General features: G+C 41.5%; 2 protein-coding genes across 4 annotated transcripts; both read left to right on the top strand.

The window, feature by feature from the left end:
• Positions 1-1176: 1176 nt before the first annotated feature.
• LOC125306844 (E3 ubiquitin-protein ligase arih1) lies at positions 1177-16532 on the top strand. Of its 2 annotated transcripts, none has more exons than XM_048262414.1 (14): positions 1177-1667; positions 4882-4949; positions 5148-5292; positions 8272-8364; positions 8728-8783; positions 9416-9482; positions 9749-9855; positions 10037-10079; positions 10653-10724; positions 12471-12601; positions 12973-13030; positions 13466-13741; positions 14112-14224; positions 14382-16532. In XM_048262414.1, the coding sequence occupies exons 1-14, from the start codon at positions 1383-1385 to the stop codon at positions 14464-14466; spliced, it is 1599 nt and encodes a 532-aa protein (XP_048118371.1). In that variant the 5' UTR covers positions 1177-1382; the 3' UTR covers positions 14467-16532. The 2 variants fall into 2 exon arrangements, with proteins under 2 accessions (XP_048118371.1, XP_048118372.1); XM_048262415.1 differs by having other exon boundaries at positions 1179-1667; positions 13481-13741.
• A 184-nt stretch (positions 16533-16716) lies between these two features.
• Positions 16717-19677, top strand: LOC125306843 (very-long-chain (3R)-3-hydroxyacyl-CoA dehydratase-like). Of its 2 annotated transcripts, none has more exons than XM_048262411.1 (9): positions 16717-16964; positions 17079-17167; positions 17341-17380; positions 17539-17649; positions 17812-17939; positions 18355-18467; positions 18543-18649; positions 18822-18953; positions 19204-19677. In XM_048262411.1, the coding sequence occupies exons 3-9, from the start codon at positions 17344-17346 to the stop codon at positions 19278-19280; spliced, it is 705 nt and encodes a 234-aa protein (XP_048118368.1). In that variant the 5' UTR covers positions 16717-16964; positions 17079-17167; positions 17341-17343; the 3' UTR covers positions 19281-19677. The 2 variants fall into 2 exon arrangements, with proteins under 2 accessions (XP_048118368.1, XP_048118369.1); XM_048262412.1 differs by having other exon boundaries at positions 16720-16964; positions 17499-17649.
• The last annotated feature ends 1146 nt before the right edge of the window (positions 19678-20823 follow it).

Below are 20823 nucleotides of genomic sequence, written 5' to 3'. Positions count from 1 at the left end.
TCCCAATCCGTGAATTAGTGAAACACACACAGCACACAGTGTACACACAGTGAGGTGAAGCACACACTAATCCCGGCGCAGTGAGCTGCCTGCATCAACAGCGGCACTCGGGGGGGAGCAGTGAGGGGTTAGGTGCCTTGCTCAAGGGCACTTCAGCCGTGCCTACTGGTCGGGTTTCAAACCGGCAACCCTCCGGTTACAGGTCCGAAGTGCTAACCAGTAGGCCACGGCTGCCCACAATGAACTTTCAATGAACAATGAATTTTAATGAACAACATCTTTCATTGAACAACACCAAAACTGGGCATAAAGTATCTTTGTTTGCAACAGGTTGCACCAGAGATTTGGAGGGCCATCAGAGTCATATCAATAATTGTCACGACATGGACATCTGTCAAAGAAAGAAGGCCAAATCTCTCCAATCTGCACTCATTTGAGCTGCTCAAGTGATTAGTGGAGATGGTTGTTAAAATATAATCTGAATACAAACTGCACTTTTGACAAACAAAGAGTGCACCTGCTAAAGATTCAGCCTGTCACTGTTGAAGAGTCCTTCAGTCAATCTGGCAGGCTGGCAAGGGTTAGCACTGGACAGCACCAGGTGGTGCAGTGTGCCATGTCATAATCTATTGGTGTCAGATTTTTTATTTTTTTTGCACAATGTGGATGTGTGGTGAATTGTGGTAGTTTTCCTTTTCCATTCTTTTATTTCTTTTGTTGAGTGCAGTTTATTAAACTCTACCTTCAGCTTTTGAACTCAACTGATGCCTGGGTAGGCCTGTACTTGGTATATGGAAGTGCAGTTGAATAAAATATATGAAAAATGCTAAATTCACTGAATGTGTGGCGTGGTCAATAATTTATATATATATATATTTTTAAATGTAGGCTACAGTTATTGTAAAAATATTCTATTGTAAATGAAAAAAGACAACTGGGCCTACTGTAGGCTACTTCTATTTTAGCGCTATCTACTGGTGAATGCGTGCACTTCAAAGGTCAATATGATAACAATACTGTGATTTCATAAAACTTTGAGAGTGAGTTTAGACCACTTTCAATAATTCTGAAATGGAAATGTTTATGTATTTGTTGGATGAGACTAACAAATAAACTATTTTAAATAAAGACTAAACATCTCTGGTTACCTTTCGCTCGTTTATGATGACGTAGCAACGTAATACGTCTCTTTGTTGGCCATGTAGTAGCAGCGGCAGTGGCGCTTTTACCGTTGTGAATGTGGATTCTGTTAGCTAGCCAACGTTACAGTGGAAAATTTGGAACTGGGATTTGTTTCGACCCTTTGTGTCAGACTTCGTTGACAACACTACTTACTGCCTTTACTAACATATTTTCTCGACATAATACGAGTCTCTAAAGTAATGGACTCGGACGAGGGTTACAATTATGAATATGACGACGAGGAAGAGGAATGCAGCGAAGACAGCGGTGAAGACGAACCCGAAGAAGACACCCTAGATCTCGGGGAGGTGGAATTGGTTGATCCTGTCGTGGCTGGTGGTGAGCGAGATGAATGTGGAGAAACCGGAGGCAGTGGCCTTGGGCCTGGACAGGATGAAGAGGACTACCGTTTTGAGGTGTTGACCACTGAACAAATTCTCCAGCATATGGTCGAGTGCATCAAAGAGGTCAACGAGGTCATCCAGGTGAGGTATTCTCTAAGGCAGGTGAAAACAGTAGGAGAGACCGAGGATGTAAAAAGCTGCTAGGCCTAACGATGGTTGCGAAATAAAAACAAGCTTCCTGGCTAGGTAGATAGCTTGGTAGTCACCTCATCTCTATCTTGCCAAGTCATGCAAGTAGCCAGTGACAACAAAATGGAAAGAAGCAAAATTATTGTAAATAGCCAAATGTAACGGTAACTGAATAGTTGACATTGTTTGAATCTAGCAGATGCTGTTCAGCTAACCAAATATCCCTTGGTAATATCTGCTGCTAACTTAGCTGTGGAATCTGGCTAACTATTGGCCGCAGCTAGCTAACCAACGTCAAGTAACACAAGTTAAACCAATGTCAATTGAAAGCTGACTTCTGTGTAACGAGACGGGTTTATGGGGGAAACAGAAAATATTATCGTTAGATGTGCTTCATGACAAATCGCTCATGAGTTCTTTGACGTTACCTAGTTAACATATAAATAATGTTAGCCGTCTGGCATTGACTTAGTTGGCTAGCTGATGTTAGGTTCATTTTCTGATTTGAAGCTTGCAATGACCTACATAACCATAGTAATCTTTCGATGCTAAATGTTTAACCACCGCTGTATAGATGTGGCTATACACTCATAGGTGTGTGTCATCAAATTAACTATTAGTAATCCAAAAAACACAACTGTTTGTGGGCCTAACGTTACTGATTTAACGTTAGCCAACACACCAACACTATTCAACACCACCAAAGGGTAACGTTGCACAAGACTCTCATACTAGAATCGGTGGTAATCTATTCACGGTATTCGTTATCTAATTAGAAACTTTGTATAGCTACCCAACGTTGCAAACTTTAACACATATGCCTGATATTGCTTATTTTAATTAACGTCAATTAAAATTAACGTTGCTCTGCATCAGTTAGCTCATGCTTGGTATTTAGCCAATGTTACTCAGCAGGTAACGTTAACGTTATGCTGTTGCAAGTCCGATTTGACTTGTTTAACGTTATCGGTGATATTAACAGCAATATTTATCAGTAATGAAATTGTTTGCACCATGTTTTTTTGACATTGACATAGTCCAGGAGAGACCTAGAGTCCTTGACAACACGCCAACTCTGGTTCATGATTCATCCTAATTGGTAAATGGTAACATCAACAGCCAGTCCCAGATCTTTCTCCAAGGTCTGCGTTTGAGGCTGGAAGTCGATGTTATGCTACAGTACAGGCATAAGGCAAGATGTGCCGCTCTTCTTGGAATGTTTAGATTCTCAATGCATCATTAATTCACATCTATGATTTTGATAATTTTAACAAACTTTACTTCTGTCACAACTTGAGTGATATACCAACTGGGGAAGATTTGATAACCTCGAAGTGCATTATCAGACACAGTCATCAGTCCTCCACATCTTGCATGTTACAATGTAGACCTATATGCAGGCAAATCATTCTACAATGCAGTTCTGGAAGAGAACTCCCACTAGTTTGTGATAAGTTCTTACAAGCCAAGCCTTGCTTTCATTTTCTGGGGAACCTCAGGCAGTATTGTTAAATGACCTTTGACCTTAACCATGAAGTAAGAACTTGTGTTACTCTCTAAGTTAAATTCTTTCATTTGGCACACATTGTGAAATTCAGCTTGCCTGCTTGGTGTAGGCTAGAAACATGACACGTTGACATGTGGTCTGTTTTGCTTGGGAGTTGTCTTGCTTCAAAATTCTACTTTTTTTTAACATGGTAGTAATGCAGACAAGCACAAACAGAGGGAAATGAAGATAATCTTCTGTTTGTTTATTGGTGAACATCACATCTGTCAATTGCTCTGGCAAATAACTTTTTGGGAGCAGGATTCTCTCAGAAAGAAATCTCGTCACTGAGGGCTGAAAGTTTCTCAGCTCAGATTCTGTTAGTTTTTCTGTCATCAGTGAACATTATGTTCCATTTGAACATTTACAAACAAATGAATTGAGCTTAGGGTAAACCTAAGTTAGCATTGTTTCTAGCAGTTATATGGATGAATGCAAGAATAGTAGTGCCTGTTGTTTTATTACAGGGTGGCTACACTGGATGCATACCTGTAGTGTTCCGTTCGCGTTGTCTGCTGCAACAATTAGCTTTTGCTATGATCAATGGCACTAGCTACACCAGACGTGATAGTGGTGATAGTGTACATTCGAAAAAAATAGAGTCTTCTAAAATTGTTTTTACGCGTCGCGAACGGAACGTTTCAGTTACACGCCCGGTGTAGCCCCCCTGTTAGATACAAATGGTTAACAAAGGCTGATGTTAATGTTTAAATATTTTACAGTGCGATATTAATGACTGGGTTCTGGGTTGGTCTCTGCCCCATATCATTTTCTATACAAGAGTAATAATTACAGTGAGGACATGACTTTGCTTTTAAATATTCAACATATTGAGGTCATATTGCTCTGACCAGTGTAGGGAGTATTACCACTAGATCATCAGAAATAAAAAAAAAACACACCACACAATAGAGTAACTGGGATGCCTTCTAATTGATATAGCAGCAGATGTCCTTGCTTTAGCCTGAGCCTTGTACTGCATCGCTCAAGGTTGAGCGGAACATTTTCTGAGTAACTCTACCATTCGTATGGCGGGGCTCATACTCACATATGTTATAATTGCGCTGAACCTCAGCTTGTCTGAGGGCAGCCATGAAAACAAGGCCAACCGATTTATGCAATGCTTTGGCAGTTGGCACACGGAATAACATAAACACGAGTCTGTCAGGGATGCAGCCACACAGTGCTATTCTTAACTCAAATCTCCCTTTTGAAGTCTCAGCTGCTATCCTCTCAGGAGCTCTGCAGAGAACATGCAGAGCAGACTGTGTGGAGCAGGAGCAGGGATACCACTGCGTACCGGCCTGCGGCGGCAGAATCAGCAGCATGCTGCCTCGGTCAGTCAGGCAGTACTGGTACTACACTAAAGATGTAAAAGAATGTGTGAAGGGTGTCCAAGGCAACGTTGGAGGTGAAGATGGCCATGCATGAGGCTTTTGCCTGTGATGTGAAAACAAGCACTGAAGTTAGCCAGTTTCTTGTTGATTTTCATGATGTAGTGGCCTCTCTGAAAGTATGAAACGTGATTGGTTAAGCAGTAGTTTATACAATGGGCACATGGCTGGTATTCTGTCAATGTACTGATATAATCTGCTCCTGATAGCTGCTACTCTGTTTCAGAACCCTGCCACAATCACCAGAATACTTCTCAGTCACTTCAACTGGGACAAAGAGAAGCTTATGGAAAGGTAGGCTATACTCTTCTCCATGAACTAGATCTTGGACCTATCTGCTATGTTGTAGCAGTTTGAAACATCTTGTTCAGAAAGTGTATTTGCAGTAGGGGTGTGTTTAAAATTGTTCAAGAACAATCCTGAACATGGTCTTTCCCCATAGAGACCTTTTTTTTTCTGACTGACCTATGAGCTGGTTGTTGTTTGTTGCAGGTACTTTGATGGCAACCTGGATAAGCTCTTCTCTGAGTGCCATGTCATCAACCCCAGTAAGAAGTCCCGGACGCGGCCGATGAGTACCAGGTCCTCTGCCCAGGACATGCCCTGCCAAATCTGTTTTCTCACCTACCCAAACTCGGTTCGTTTCTATGCCACTCCCCATTAACCTTAGGAATTACCATCTGGGAATCATTTATCACCAAGTGGACGCTAAAGTATGACTTGAATTTCGGGTGCCACGGCCCTAATTGACACATTGAAATTTCACATTTCATCTTTTGCCATTTTTGGAAGCCCATAACGTCTGTTCTAATAGCATTCTTGTGCATTATGCATTATGAAGAATAAAATTCATATTATGGAGCTTCATAGTCAAAAATGTTATTTCATTAAAAGAAAGAACAAATATGTATCTTTATCTGGTATAAATCCCGTTAGGATCATCAAGTGCCCACATGGTCATTTGGGGGTCCAAATTTGGGGTTCCAAAAGAGTCACCTCTGCTGGAGAGGGTTTTTGGACCCCAATAAAACCCCCACCAGTGGTACCATACCCTTCAAATTAATTTTGGCAAGAGCAAGGTTCCCACATATAACAAATAATCCTGTTTAGAATAAATATGATCATTAATTGTATAAGTATAAGTATATAACTCTTTTGATCCCGTGAGGGAAATTTGGTCTCTGCATTTATCCCAATCCGCGAATTAGTGAAACACATACAGCACACAGTGAACACACAGTGAGGTGAAGCACACACTAATCCCGACGCAGTGAGCTGCCTGCTACAGCGGCGCTCGTGGAGCAGTGAGGGGTTAGGTGCCTTGCTCAAGGGCACTTCAGCTGTGCCTACTGTTCGGGGTTCGAACCGGCAATCCTTCGGTTACAAGGTCGAAGCACTAACCAGTAGGCCACGGCTGCCCCAATTGTGGTGCTAGGGCCACCCAAAAAGTGGAAATTCACACATGCCGACATTTTTTAGGACTTTGGTGACCTACCTCTCACCCAAACAGTAAGGAATGTCGATTCTGCCACCAGAATTGTGTAGTACAGGCTACAATGAACTACCACACCAGTTTCCCAGCCCTCTACCACTATTAGAACAGACATTATGGGCTTCCAAAAATGGCAAAAGATGAAATGTGAAATTCCAATGTGTCAATTAGGGCCGTGGCACCCAAAATTCAAATGGACGACACAGGCAAACCGTTTGCGATATTGACCTGAAACTTCAGATTCCTTTGTTTGGTAACATAAGGCATATATTCACCGCTTTTCAGCAAAATCTGGGAGGTGTCATGTACATGGGTGGCTGAGTTGGCGTGGAATGACCTGAAGGCATTCTCACTCCAACGAAGTAGTGCAACAGGCAGCCAACAAAAAAATCTTAAAATGGAAAGAATGCATATCAATATTCATTGCAAAGGAGGGATTTTGGTTTTGATCAGAAAGACTCTTATAAAAATGTACTCCTCTTCATTGCAATGCATTCTTAGTCAGAGGTAGCATTCAATAAAGTTCAGTAGGCTAGTGTATGTCTAATTGAGTGCCTGTCATTTTAAGACGTTTGTGTGGGAAGACCTTAGCAGAGTTTACTTTACCTTAATGCAGCAGTTTTGAACAAATTTGCGCAGCATGGTCACGATGCTAAGCGGATTTAAAAGCAATTTAGCCCACTGTGTTCTATGCAGTGCTTTTATGTGGCAACAACAATCGTGAATATTTTGTTAAATGCACATGCAGAGGAGGAGCAACGGGCTCGTTACGAGAGAGAGCGGGCGGGGCGAGGAAAGGCTGTGTGAGTAAAAAGTGCAGCTCAATGAAATTATTTTATCTTATCTTTAATTTAAATAGTAGGCCTACAACATAGAACATCAATGTGTGGTGGCTGGTTTTGATTTCGTGGTGCCCAGCCACAGATTAGTCTGGAACGTATGGAAAAAACACTGAAGGTGTAAAATTAAAAATATTGTCCCAGCCCTATTTTTGTTCATGAAATACTAAGTCTAAATTTTAAAACACAGAAAGCTACCCTTTATATGCTTTAACTTTATCAAGTCACGGTGAACCTCATTTAATGTCAAATCAGTCAAAACACTAGTCAATCACTGCACACCAGCTCTTGAAATATGAACATTTGATGGCATTGCTTTTGTAGTTTCAATACTACAGGAACCTGCACAGAATGCACATCCATTGTTTTTAACTGTACCCCTCTCTTTTTGGTTGTGTATCAAATGCGGCATTAATGGCGGAGTCTTCTTCTCTTAGAATGTGCAGTAGAAAAAATAAAATGACCAAAATGCTGCAGTAAAATCTTTGCAGTATCTTACAACTGCAAACTTTTACCTATACTTACTTTAATAGCAACATAAAATTGCTGCCAGTGATATCTGACATAAATTATCTCTGGTTCCAAAAGTCTCAAAATAAAATACAGGAGGGACAAAAGTGCATAACCCTGTTCTATATTTCGTCAATGACAACAGCTTCTATTCTCCTCTGAACACCACCACACATTGTTACTCCCCTCCAAACTTACTTCTCCTTTTCTCTGGTCCAACTCCTACTCTGGTCCAGCTTCACCTCTCTCCCATGTCCTCCTATCAGACATGGTTTTTTTTTTTTTTTTTACAAAGCATGTACAGTAAATAAGCCATCTTTCAATCTCCATTTAAAAATGCTTATCAACAGTTTCTTTAGGTGTTGCTTTCGAGCAGCTGTTATTGCAGAAGTAAAAGGCTTTGCGATCTATTGTGTAAGGTTTTAAGCATTAGGTTTTTTATTTTTTTTATTCTGGCATTCTGTGTCTAAGCATTTGACATTTTAGTGTGAGTGTGTGCGTGTGTGTGTGTGTGTGTGTGTGTGTGTGTGTGTATGTGTACTGGTAGCTTCTCCCATCGGAGTAGCTTATTTTGAATGATTCAGTACAATGTGTTTCATTATATACTTTAATGTCACTGACCAGACATGACTGGTCATCAGAAGACATTTAATGATCATCAGACATGATGGTCATAATCGGACATGAATGATTATCAGACCCACAGATCATCAGAAGGTACATTGTGAAGGGCGGATTGGTGATGTTGATTCCTTTGTCTGTTTTCCTTTCTTAGTACTTTACTGGGCTGGAGTGTGGGCACAAGTTCTGTATGCAGTGCTGGGGCGACTACCTGACCACCAAAATCATAGAAGAAGGGATGGGACAGGTGTGTTTACCACCCTCTTTATCTTTCTCACTGCTATACACACACACACACACACACACACACACACATACATACATACATACATACATACATCATACATGTCACTGACGTCTACTGGTAACTTTGAGCTCTGCTCATCCACAACTCAGAATGGACATGCGACACACATGTTTCCCCGTCTCAGAAGTTACAGCATGATAGATAGATAGATAGATAGATAGATAGATAGATAGATAGATAGATAGATACTTTATTGATCCCAAAGGGGAAATTCAAGGACACAAGTACACCACACACACACACACACACACACACCCTGTGTCTACCTCTTTAAGTAATGCAGAATTTTTGTTCTGTTTACAGACCATCTCCTGTCCTGCGCACAGCTGTGATATTTTAGTAGATGACAACACAGTCATGTGAGTATTCCTGTGAGACTGCTGTCTTCGTTCATTCAGGAATATTTTATTCATCATCAATATGTGAACTCTACAGAGACTTTTATTCTTGCTTGCTGCTAGTAGCCAAAGGCCCCTCCACTCGGCGGAGATATTTCAACGCTTTTTATGCACTTATCGGTCATTTATTTCGGGCAGAACTGCGCGTGCGCAAGGCTTCACGATACCAACCTCGCTCCAGCTGCGAACACATGATTGGCACGATGTATTCACAACATACCACATGGCATTGACATGGTGTATTCGCATGTCAATTTTTGGCGAAGGAAGGGGCGGAATATGTGTACACGACTGCCATGTTGGTGTTATGAACTAACCCCATACATGGGAGATTCTGTGAGTGCTGCGTTTCCTCATTAGAAAGTCTCTGTAGTAGTTCACAACTATATAGTAGCTGCAGATGTTAGGTTGTGTTTAAAGACCTGACCAGTACTTTTTGTGGCATATGTTTTTTTTCCATACCTGGGTTTAAAATAAATCAAATCATTTTAATATTTTGTTCAAATATTGGGGGTTTACCTCTGCAGTATGGAATTATTTTAGTTTTCCTTGAAACAAACTTTTTGGTGAAGACATCTGTGTCTTTTTACCAGGCGACTTATCACAGACTCAAAGGTGAAGTTGAAGTACCAGCATTTAATCACAAATAGTTTTGTAGAGGTAAGCAATCGCCACTCTCCATATTGAAGCCACAATAAAATTCCAAAGTGATGTTGCTCTAATAGTACTCACTCACTCCTTAATGCATTCAGAGTTTAGAAGACATGTAAGACATTTCACTTGAAAATGTGCTGTCACGACACGTGGTTTGTTTTTTAAAAATGAGGCATTGCAGTGAAATATTCCTTCTCAGCGCTTTGTTTTTCATTATAATTCACTTTATAATGACCATTTAGTCTTGTGTCCCATCTCTCTTTCTCCCTCAGTGCAATAGACTGTTAAAGTGGTGCCCTGCGCCTGACTGCCACCATGTGGTTAAAGTCCAGTACCCTGATGCCAAACCTGTTCGCTGCAAGTGCGGCCGGCAGTTCTGGTTAGTACCTTGCAAATCCACCCATATCTGACCACCAACCCCCCGCACACACAGAAACACACACACACACATATACACACTCATAATATACTCATAATATCCCTATGTATGTCTTGTCCAAGTGACCCCTCTGCCTTGCATTTGATCATACTGTATTAACAAAGCTGTTCTTTACAACCAGCTTCAACTGTGGAGAAAACTGGCATGACCCAGTGAAGTGCAAGGTATGTTACAACAGTCTTTATATTCATTGGTGATTGATTGTGGAGATTTGGAAAGCACTTGGCAGAATTCAGATACTGGATTGGTTCAAATAAATATGAAATCTTGGAAGATTGGAATCCTGGAAGTAGTGTGTGTGTGTGTGTGTAGATTCCCCATTTATAGAAACCAGGTATTGCTCACTGTAGTAATTGAGTTGAAGTAGCAGATGAGGAGAATCAGCAACCTGTGTGTGTTTGAGCCAAGTGGGTGGAAATGAGGGCAGATGTTGCTTTGGTGGCGATCCGATCTCCCCTCTGAAGCACCTCCTGGCTCCTCAGCAGGAGGCCTCATTAGGCAGCCCCAGGCTGGGCTAAACTCTCATTAGCACTCTTCCTCCAGGCACCAGCACACTCACTCTGATCTCACGTGTTCTTCACACGACACGCAGAATGAAGGATGTGTGTGCGTGTGTGTTTGTGGGGGATCACAGGGGGTACTCTGCTACAGGAGCACTCTGAAACGGAAAGATTTTTACATTTGGAATAGATTGTTTTATTCATTCAGTGGTGCAAAACTGTTTGTGTTTTCTCTAGTGGTTGAGGAAATGGATCAAGAAGTGCGATGATGACAGTGAAACATCCAACTGGATTGCAGCAAACACAAAGGTATGCATTCACATGCTCATCTTCCATTATACTTCATTACTGTGATGGACTTTCTAAACTAACAGCTGAAGATTTCTACAGCCTCTTAAGTAAATTTCCCATTGAAATGAATTGGATTTTATGGATTTAGGTGAAGGTGTACACCTAATATATTTTGGTCTGTACCATAAAGGGAAAACCATATATAAACCATATTTTCTGAAAGATTGTGATCTAAGGATGTGATCTAAGATGACATGAGACATGTCCCACCCTCACTATTAGTATGCTACTCATGCATACTATATTGGGTATTGGTAAATAGAGTATATGGCTGATCCCTTTTTGGGCTATACCATTTAGGGAAAACTGATTCAACCACCTAAACCATATATTTTCTGAAAGCATATACCCTCAGGATGTGATCTAACAGGCATTTTTCACCCTCCCCTTTACGTTGCTGCCTGTCCACAATACATAGGGTATAAGTCAAATGGGTATATGGCTGATACCTTTGCGTCAGTGCCATTAAGGGAAAAGTGGTTTAACTACCCAAACCATAAATTTTCTGATAGATCTCACCCTGAGGTTATATGCTAACATGGCATGTCATGAGACATGTCCCACCGTCCTCGTTAGTATGCTGCCCATACATAACACATTGGGTATTCATAAATCAAGTGTATGGCTGATACATTTTGGGCTGTACCATGAAGGGAAAATAATTAAACCACCTAAACCATATATTGTCTGAAAGCATATACCCTCAAGATCAAAGTCAAAGTCAGCTTTATTGTCAATTTCTTCACATGTTCCAGACATACAAAGAGATCGAAATTACGTTTCTCACTATCCCACGGTGAAGACAAGACATATTTGACCAATTTTAAGTCCACAGACAAACATAACATTCAAGTAAACAAAAAAGTAAGTAAATAAGTAAATAAGAGGGCACATATAATAATAATAATAATAATAATAATAAAAAAATAAGAGCAGCAAAATTTTGTTGAAATTGTGCATAGACAGTCAATAAAATACTAGTGCAAATACTGTAAAATACTATAAAATACTGTTTGACCTAAATAATAAAGAAAGTGGCATAGTGGTTGCAAGTTATGTAAGAGCAGCAAGTGTTGTGTTTTCAGGACAACAACACCAAGTTGTAAAGTGTACAAGTGTGCAAGTGTTCAAGTGTGCAGGTGGAGTAGTGCAGACCATTGTGGGTCCAATGTCCAGGATGTTATGTAGCTGAGGGTGGAGGGGGAGAGGAGGGGAGAGTTCAGCATCCTTACAGCTTGGTGTATGAAGCTGTTGGTGAGTCTGGTAGTCTTGGGGGCGCAGGCTTCACGCACAAGATGTGAACTAACATAGATTTTTGACCCATTGATTTTTCCCTCCCTTTGCTGCCCATGCATAATACAGTACATTGGGTGGGCCTAGGTAAATCGGTTGTATGGCTACCTGTATATTGAGTGCTCTGCTAAGCTTCAGCTATGAGTCACAGAAATCCATAATGCATGTTTGTGTTGGACACATATATACATCAGAAAATAACAATAATGTTTGGTGCCCTCAGTTAGCACTGATTGGCCCAAAATGGGCCTCTGGCTCATGAACTACATCAATACTTGTGCTCATTGGAAAGTAAATAGTAATTTAGGCAGGAAGGAGAAAGGAGCCAGTTGTTATGCTTTAGAAGCATCTGGCAGTTTCGACCAGCAGGTGGTACAGTGTATATGTTCACCGGTCTCCTCATTTGTGCAGGAATGTCCCAAGTGTCATGTGACCATAGAGAAGGACGGGGGCTGCAACCACATGGTGTGCCGGAACCAAAACTGCAAGGCGGAGTTCTGCTGGGTGTGTCTCGGCCCCTGGGAGCCCCATGGCTCTGCCTGGTAAGAAACTCCTTTTGTGTAAGGATGCACCCTTCTGGTGAATTGTGTATCAAACACTACTATGTCGCTCATCTCCTACATGGAGGGAGCCTAGCCTGAGGCTTTTTTGTGGAGATCTCCATTGAAGTTGTCTTTTAGTCCAGGGCTTAATCCATGTACTCGCAACTGGCCTGTGGTGTTCTGCTCTCACAAATTCAAGTCTTTACACTAAGACACCAAAGAGTTTGCTGCAAGTGTATATTGCTGTGTCGGTGGGGTTTGAGGGGATTTTACCTCTGGCATAATCAGTGTTGGCTCTTTTGGGCTGAACATAGAGTTGTGAAGGTTCTCCTCACTTCTCTAGTCCTTATGCTGATCTGCTTACTTTTTAGGTACAACTGCAATCGCTACAATGAGGATGACGCCAAGGCTGCCAGAGATGCCCAAGAGGTGAACTAAGTTTTCATCCTGAATAGACTAGGCACTACTGTATGTAATTTGTTTGTGTGACTGGTGGGAATGTTCAGTAGTATGATTGCATAAAATCAAATACAGTGATTGCAATACCACTGTTATAACGCGGAAGTGTAGCAGAACATATGGGGTGCATATTAGACATATTATTCAAACACCGTAGTTCCTTTACATTTCTTGGTAGCACCGACATCTTCTGGGCTATATTGTCTCTGTGTCTATTGTCTCTCTATATTGTCTCTGTGTGTCGCACATCTAGGTGTGTGTGAGTGTGATATTATTTACAGACAACTATGTAGTTCGTAGTCGTGTGTGTGTGTGTGTGTGTGTGAGAGAGAGAGAGAGAGTGTGTGTGTGTAGTGTTGCATGTGTGCATGTAGCGCGCAGACTCATGCTGGAATGTAAACCCAGTTGTGTGTGGTGCAGCGCTCACGGGCGGCCCTCCAGCGGTACCTCTTCTACTGCAACCGCTACATGAACCACATGCAGAGCCTGCGCTTCGAGCACAAGCTCTACGCCCAGGTCAAGCAGAAGATGGAGGAGATGCAGCAGCACAACATGTCCTGGATCGAGGTGCAGTTCCTCAAGAAGGCCGTGGACGTGCTGTGCCAGTGCCGCTCCACGCTCATGTTCACTTACGTCTTCGCTTTCTACCTCAAGAAGAACAACCAGTCCATCATTTTCGAGGTGAGGGGGGGCCAGGGCAAACAAAGGCAGGCTAGCAGCTGCTACACACCTTATACCAGGAGGAGACATGTGTGCATTGTCTCAATACAGGCAGTGTCGCATATTAACACATATTATTCATCAAATTGTGGCATGATGAATGCTGAAAAGCACATGACATTGTGTTTAATAGTCACTCTGTGGTCTATTTATTTCTTTTTTTTTTTCACTCTGGTCTACCTGTTTCTAACCAATTTAAAAGTACAATTGGTTACCGATACGGCAGTGGTTCTGACTATGTTAAAATTGTCAATATTACCAGTAGATTAGTCGAGCCAGATAAAAATGGAATTCATCAGAAGATAAAGGAATCACTTTGCTTCTTTCTCAGAACAATCAGGCTGATCTGGAGAATGCTACAGAGGTTCTGTCTGGATACCTGGAGCGAGATATTTCCCAGGACTCGTTGCAGGACATCAAACAGAAGGTTCAAGATAAGTACAGGTGAGGACCCAACTTGGCTCAGCATTTGAGGGAGCAGTTCGTACTGTACAGTTTGATTGAAATCTTAACTTCACCGTCTGTCCTTCTGGTCTCCTGTTTTGCCCCCCACACACACCTCCTTTGTCTTCCTTTATCTCTCCCTCCATCCCTCCTGCAGATACTGTGAGAGTCGACGGCGAGTGCTGCTGCAGCACGTGCACGAGGGCTATGAGAAGGACCTGTGGGAATACATAGAGGACTGAGGGTGGCATGGCCGTTGGTGGAGAACTTTCCGGAAAACCCATTTCAAAGCGTGGCCGCAGCATCAGCAGCAGCAGCACTGTGGCCCCGGCGTCCCCTTGCTGACGGGCCTCCTCTTGGCATCTCAATCTTACTACTTATCTCTTAACCTTTTTTTTTATTTAAATTAAATCATTTTTACCCAAATAAATAATAGAATAATTCAAACCATCCCACAGCAGTATTGTTTGCAGCAGAGTTTATTGTGGAGAGGGGTGAAGCCCTACATATTTTTCTCCTCTCTGCACTTTTTTTTCTGTGAGTTTGTTTTAGATTTATACTTTTCTTTCCCCAGCAAAAAGTTTTACTCGGAACGCCCGACGTGGCGGAATGGCTTGTTTTTAGGCACAGCTTAACCTGTCCGAGCCATGAGTGTGTTTGTGTGTGTTGTTGGCCTGTTTTTGGGGGTGCAGAATGTGGACTTGCTGATTGTACAAGTCAACCTATATAGGAAGTGTGTGAGGTCTGTAGGAAAAGGAAGTCTGTATTTTTCAAACTGTAAATAGAGTACATGCATGGAACATGGAGTGGCATGCATTTGCATTTTCTTTCGAGGGGGGTAGGGTCCTTTAGTTTCAGTTTCAATTTCAGACATTTTTATTCATTTTAGTTATTTGAAATGGGTATACATGCAGATTTTAGTTTACTTTTTCCCCTTCCATCTTTTTTTAATGTGGACGGATAACATCCTGAAACATGGTAGAAAAAAAAAAACTTGCACACAAAAACTGTGCTTAAACACCAGGCTATCAGGGCGAATTCTAGCCTTAACCTTAGCTGCGTGTGCTAACACGTAACATTAGCTCCTACACTGAGACTAACATCCAGCCAACCAATCCATCCAGCCTGCCTGCCTGTGTGGACCCCATCTGGCTCCTTCCCCAGCCCATGTCTCGGTCCTATCCCCTCTGTTTACTGTAAGCCAGCCCTCCATTTTTGATTTCTTTTGTCTCGCAGGGGTGGTCAAGTGTCATACACTACCAAGTGTACCCTGAGAGCCAAATTGAGTGACATTCACTCTCGCAAGACGTGTCTCAAGTACTTTTTCCCCTTTTGTTTTGTTTCTTGTATTCTTTGTCTTTTGTATGCACCTTGTTCAAGTGTGGGGATGTAGCACTGAAAGCTCTAGTGGTGAGTGTCAGCTATTGAGCTACCGCAAGGGTGACACATGACTGAATGATGGCCTTCCATCCTCCTCACTGCAGACTTCATCAGAACACTAAACATCAGTCTTCTCTGAGATGGCCCTCCTGCTGCCAGTTCTCTGTGTCATATTGTGCAAGACAATAGTCTTTTACATCAGTCATGTTCATGCATAGCAGTCTTGCACAGGGCTGGTAAAAGTCTTGTTTGGCTACCCTTGTCCTGGCATTCTTGTGTGAAGTAGGCCTCTTCATCGATGCTTTAGACATTGGGCAGCCCCTAACATTCTTGCAGACTTGTTACTCTGTGTGTCCAGAATATTGCAAAAGTTTTGTTTACAGAACTGAGATGTGAAGGAGGGTCAACACAGCGGAAGCAGGTTGCAATGTGTAACATGAATCTAGTATTTCTTGCAGGGTTTTCCGTGTCTATGGTATTACGTCAAATCTCCATTAATGCTGTCCTCAGCAGTTGGCCGCTGTAGACTACGTACTCAGATTTTGAGAAGCCTCTGAGAAGTACAGATGTGACTGATGTGGTGGTTTGATCTTTTTTTTTTTTTTTTGCCCATTTTCATCACATACCCTAGAACCGCATACTGGGCCCTGCTCTGAAAAAAATACCATGCCAGTTGCTATGGTTTGTGTTTGTGAGTATCCTGGGATGGCTACCCCATTGCACTGAATCTCTGGATTGGGGGAAGTTAGGCTTACTGTGCTGGCTCTGCCATTGAGAGTTAAGATCTCACCAAAGTGTGAACTCTAAATATCATAGAGAATCCTTTCTCTGATATGAGAGAGATCAGAGACTGTCGCTTTCATGTGTTCTAATAACCATTCTTACAAACAAAAGATGTCCTATTTAAATAAATGTCATTTAAAAACAATTTTCTGTCTGTGACCTGTCATTGATATGTTTTATCTACATTTTTGATCATTTTAAATTAAAAACAAAAAAAATCAGTTAGATCAGGAAATATGTAATATGAGCCGTATTTGCCTACTTAATTTCCACCTACATAGTATGTTCGAAATGCTTTCCCACCTATTCTCCACCCTTCTGTTATTTTGTGTTTTGAAAGTGGCCGAGCACGCAGCAACCTGGGGGTACGCGCACGCTGGATTCATGCATGCCAGCTTCCGCCCTTCCTTCTGACAAAGACCATTTCTGGTCGAAGCGTGTTTTCTGTTTTCTTCAGATCAGTGCCCATCTAAACAAGGAGAGCTGGTATTTACCCCTCACGGTCACTGCAACGAGCTTATCATGGGTGATTCAGAAGTATTTTTTGCGTCTTTAATTTGGTTTTACTAGTGAAGAGGTAGGTATGCATAGCCTACTGCAACGTTATGCACATCACAAATGAAAAGTTTGTCCTCGTTGGCTTTTATTGAAATGTCAATTTACTTATCGCCTTGCTTTGTTCTTTTTTCAGTATCATCAAATTAGGAATAGTTTTCAGGTAGTTTGTGGCTGCTGGATCCAGTCCTGTAAGGGAGTGAAATTGACACGCCATCAATTGCGGTATGCCTGTCAAAATATTAATTTCTATAGCCTACCTAACCCTACGTTCCACGTTAGTTTACATTCGCTGATGAATTTGCGCAGTTTCAGTATTTGTTCCTGTGTCATTGGGATTTCTAATACAGATAAACTGAGTGGTGTAATTGTTGTAAAAACGGACTGCTGTGTTTCAGGAGATGACTCGAAATAGCCCAGAGCCTGTGACTCGGGATGGTAAGTGCATGACCGTCTTTTCGCCATAGACTGTTTTGCCTACTTTACATTGTATTTGTTCACTGACACTACTCTACTCTACCCTGCACGCTTATTATACCACTGCTTTTTTGATTAGGCTGTGGATAGTTATTAAGATACTTCACACCTTTCTCCAGTCATGGCAATCCTTATGAAGATCTACCTTTTCACCTATAACCTGATTCAGTTCCTGGGCTTTGTGTGGATCTTTTCCAAAATGACTGCACGTCTTGTTCTAGAGGGGAAAGGTAAGCTATGTGACAGGCTACCCCCATGTCTCAGAAGTTCTCTTTGTGGAAAAAATCTAAAGCAAAGTAATTCAACAAATGGCTGTGTGACAATTGTGGGCAATTTTGTTATTTTTTTGGTTTTGTTATAGGTAATCTGAAAACATGTTTCTTTTGTTTCAGAGTCTGTTTATCACACCTTCAAGTTCTGTTGGACTACGATGTTCATTTGTCAGATTTTGGCAGTGGTTGAGGTCATTAACCCAGCCTTGGGGCTGGTAAACACAGCAGTCTTCCCTGCCATGGTCCAGGTAGATAGAAATGGCTGGTTGGTTTATCTGTCTTGCTGGTTGAATTCCACTATAGGCTACTCACTGAATCAGCTAATCTTATTTGTCAGACCAGCTCTTTGAACCCACATAAGCAGAGGAATTAGCAAATAATTGTATCTTATGCTCCATGAAAAAAAATCCATCCTTTTCTGCTGGCATGAATGTGGCTGTTGATTGCCTGAAGCTTCATCATCTGGGTGTGCTTCCCCTTTAAGGGCAGATGGTGGCTCCCCTTGGACTGTGTAAAGATCATGTAACATTAATGTATGTCTAATGGAGCGTACAGTAGAGTGTGGTTAAGTGCACGGCCAGGTCAGTTCTTCTGTGGGTGAAAATGGAGACCATTACTCTAAGAGCCTTTTCTTGCTTCTCTCTTTTTACTGTAATGTGTCAGGTGATGGGCAGGAATGTCATACTGTTTGTCATTTTTGGAAGCCTGGCCGAAATGCAGAACCGTGTTGTGGTGTTCTTTGTCTTCTACCTGTGGAGCACCATTGAGATCTTCAGGTGGGCAAAACTGCTGGATTTAATCAGTATGTATTTGCTTGACATATCGTGACAAACGTGTCTACTGTTTCACAGGTACCCATTTTATATGCTGGCCAGCATTGGCCTGGAGTGGAGATTGCTCACCTGGCTCAGGTACACCGTCTGGACATTACTATACCCACTGGGCACTGTAGCAGAAGGTGAGCAGACACTTACCATCTCTATTATGGTTGTGTTTCAACATGCAGGCGCTCTTTTAATTGCCATTAATTTCATAAAGGCGTCTCCACACATTGGATCTTTTCTTTGTTTATCAGTTTATTATTAGTTAATTGCATTCCTCTCTCTCTCTCTCTCTTTCTCTCTCTCCAGCTGTGGCTGTGGTGCAGTCTCTGAGCCTTTTTGATGCGTCGGGTCTGTACAGTATTCCTTTACCTGCAGCCCTTGGCCAGTCCATCAGCTTCTCCCTCACACTCAAACTATATTTATTTGTCATGTTTCTGGGTAAGGACCCAAGCCGATTTCATTATGTTTCCATACAGATAATTTAACTCTGGTTTGGTATGCTTATTGTCTGTGATTTGTTTTAGATTGATAATGTCAATTTTAATTTTTAAGTCCTATAGGCACAATTAGCCATAAATTATGTAATCCCTTTAGTTGTAGTAGAACGTTGTATTGTGATTCGATCGGTTGTGTGTTTTAGTGTGTGAGAGACAATATTGAATAGTCTATGACCTGTTTAATCCTGTAGGTCTTTTTATAAACATGAGGCATCTGATCAGCCAGAGAAGACGCCATTTCCTCAGGAGAGAACTCAAAGTTGACTGAGCCATAAGCACTTTTTTTACCCCCAAGTGAAGTATTCACCATGCACTCCCACACAAACTCTACAATGGGGCCAGTATGAAGTAGGACAGCAATTCACATGTTCTGGACACCTTAAGGATTACATAGAAGACAACAGGAACCCCCCAGGGGAAGGGCATCATACCACAGCAGATCCAATTGTTGTGATTGTCATTATGATTAACAGTATTTCCTTTTCTTTCAGTACCGTACTACCGTACTGTTTGGTCTCTTTATTCATCCCATCTCTGTATTACTATAATACATCATACACCATAATCTAATACTACAAGTATGCACTGCACTGCCCAGAATTTTTTTTTTTTATCATGGCAGCAAACAGACTGATTTTATTGACAAATATAGTCACTCAAACACGTATGTGTGTCATTTACAGTTTTTTTCTCGACTGATAAAGTGCATTTCTTTAAATTATGCCTCACTAAAATCACTAGATCCCAATTTTCACTGGCACAAATGCTCAACTAACATCATTTTGGTGTAATCATATTAGCAGCACAGGGGAAAGTGTGAATGAGTACTAGTCAGCTGAAGTCACTCATCATTCTGACTGAACAATAAGAGCAGACAGATTGCTATAAATGGATAGCCTGGTTAAAACTTGAGTCTGGAAACTCACAATTGGGATACGTTTCCAACACTAGCATGGTAACTTTGTGTTAAGTTTGAATCATTGGTCCAGCCTAATCAATCAGGGATTCCTAACGTTACTTCCTCCTTTGGTACATGGTGTTACAATTTTAAATGTATAATTCATAAGCCTGGTAATAATTAGCCTGACCCTGCCTGCCTGGTATCTTCACTCATTTTCATTTCACTGAGATACTAGTCTTGCCTCTCAATGTGTTTACCTTCTCCGGATGGTGGGCCAATCCACGACGAGAGGGGATGACCTTAGTTTCAAAATCAAAAGTGGAGGTGGTAAACTGTAGCAGCAACGCCTGCGCATGTCAACATTGCAGTCAGAAGAATGTGTAAATCTATACCGCAAAAGTAAATACATTGTTTCCTGACTAGTTTATTATCAGTTAGTAAAGGTTAGGCAAAGAAAGAAGTAGGCTAACGTTAGGAATCCCTGATCAGTGTGACTGGTTAGGTTGGACCAGTCATTTAAAAGTTCACGCAAAGTCTACGCCCAATACAAAACATTTCCCAATGAAGAGTACTCAGACTCTCCACAAGGTAAAACAAAATAGTGAGTCTGGTGAAACCATGCTAGGTGATCTTATTTAAGCAATCAAGGAAACTGTAATTGGTATTAGGAGCCAAACAACAAAGACATTGTAAATGTCCTTTCACTATCTTGCATGTTTGTTATGCTGTATCAGGAGCATGATCAGGAGGAGCATCCACAATGTCTTTTGACACTTTAGCATTAGAATTTTGAACATTTCAGATGCACAAGATGAATTCTTTGCACCTCAATGACATGTTGAGAGTTTAGGGGTTGTCTTTGGGGAAGGGTATATACTTCTACTAATGTCACTTTGTTGTTCTATATCTT

This window comes from Alosa alosa, chromosome 14 (assembly GCF_017589495.1).
Source record: "Alosa alosa isolate M-15738 ecotype Scorff River chromosome 14, AALO_Geno_1.1, whole genome shotgun sequence".
Taxonomy (NCBI): Eukaryota; Metazoa; Chordata; class Actinopteri; order Clupeiformes; family Clupeidae; genus Alosa; species Alosa alosa.
This window is presented reverse-complemented; position numbering and strand designations above follow the sequence as displayed.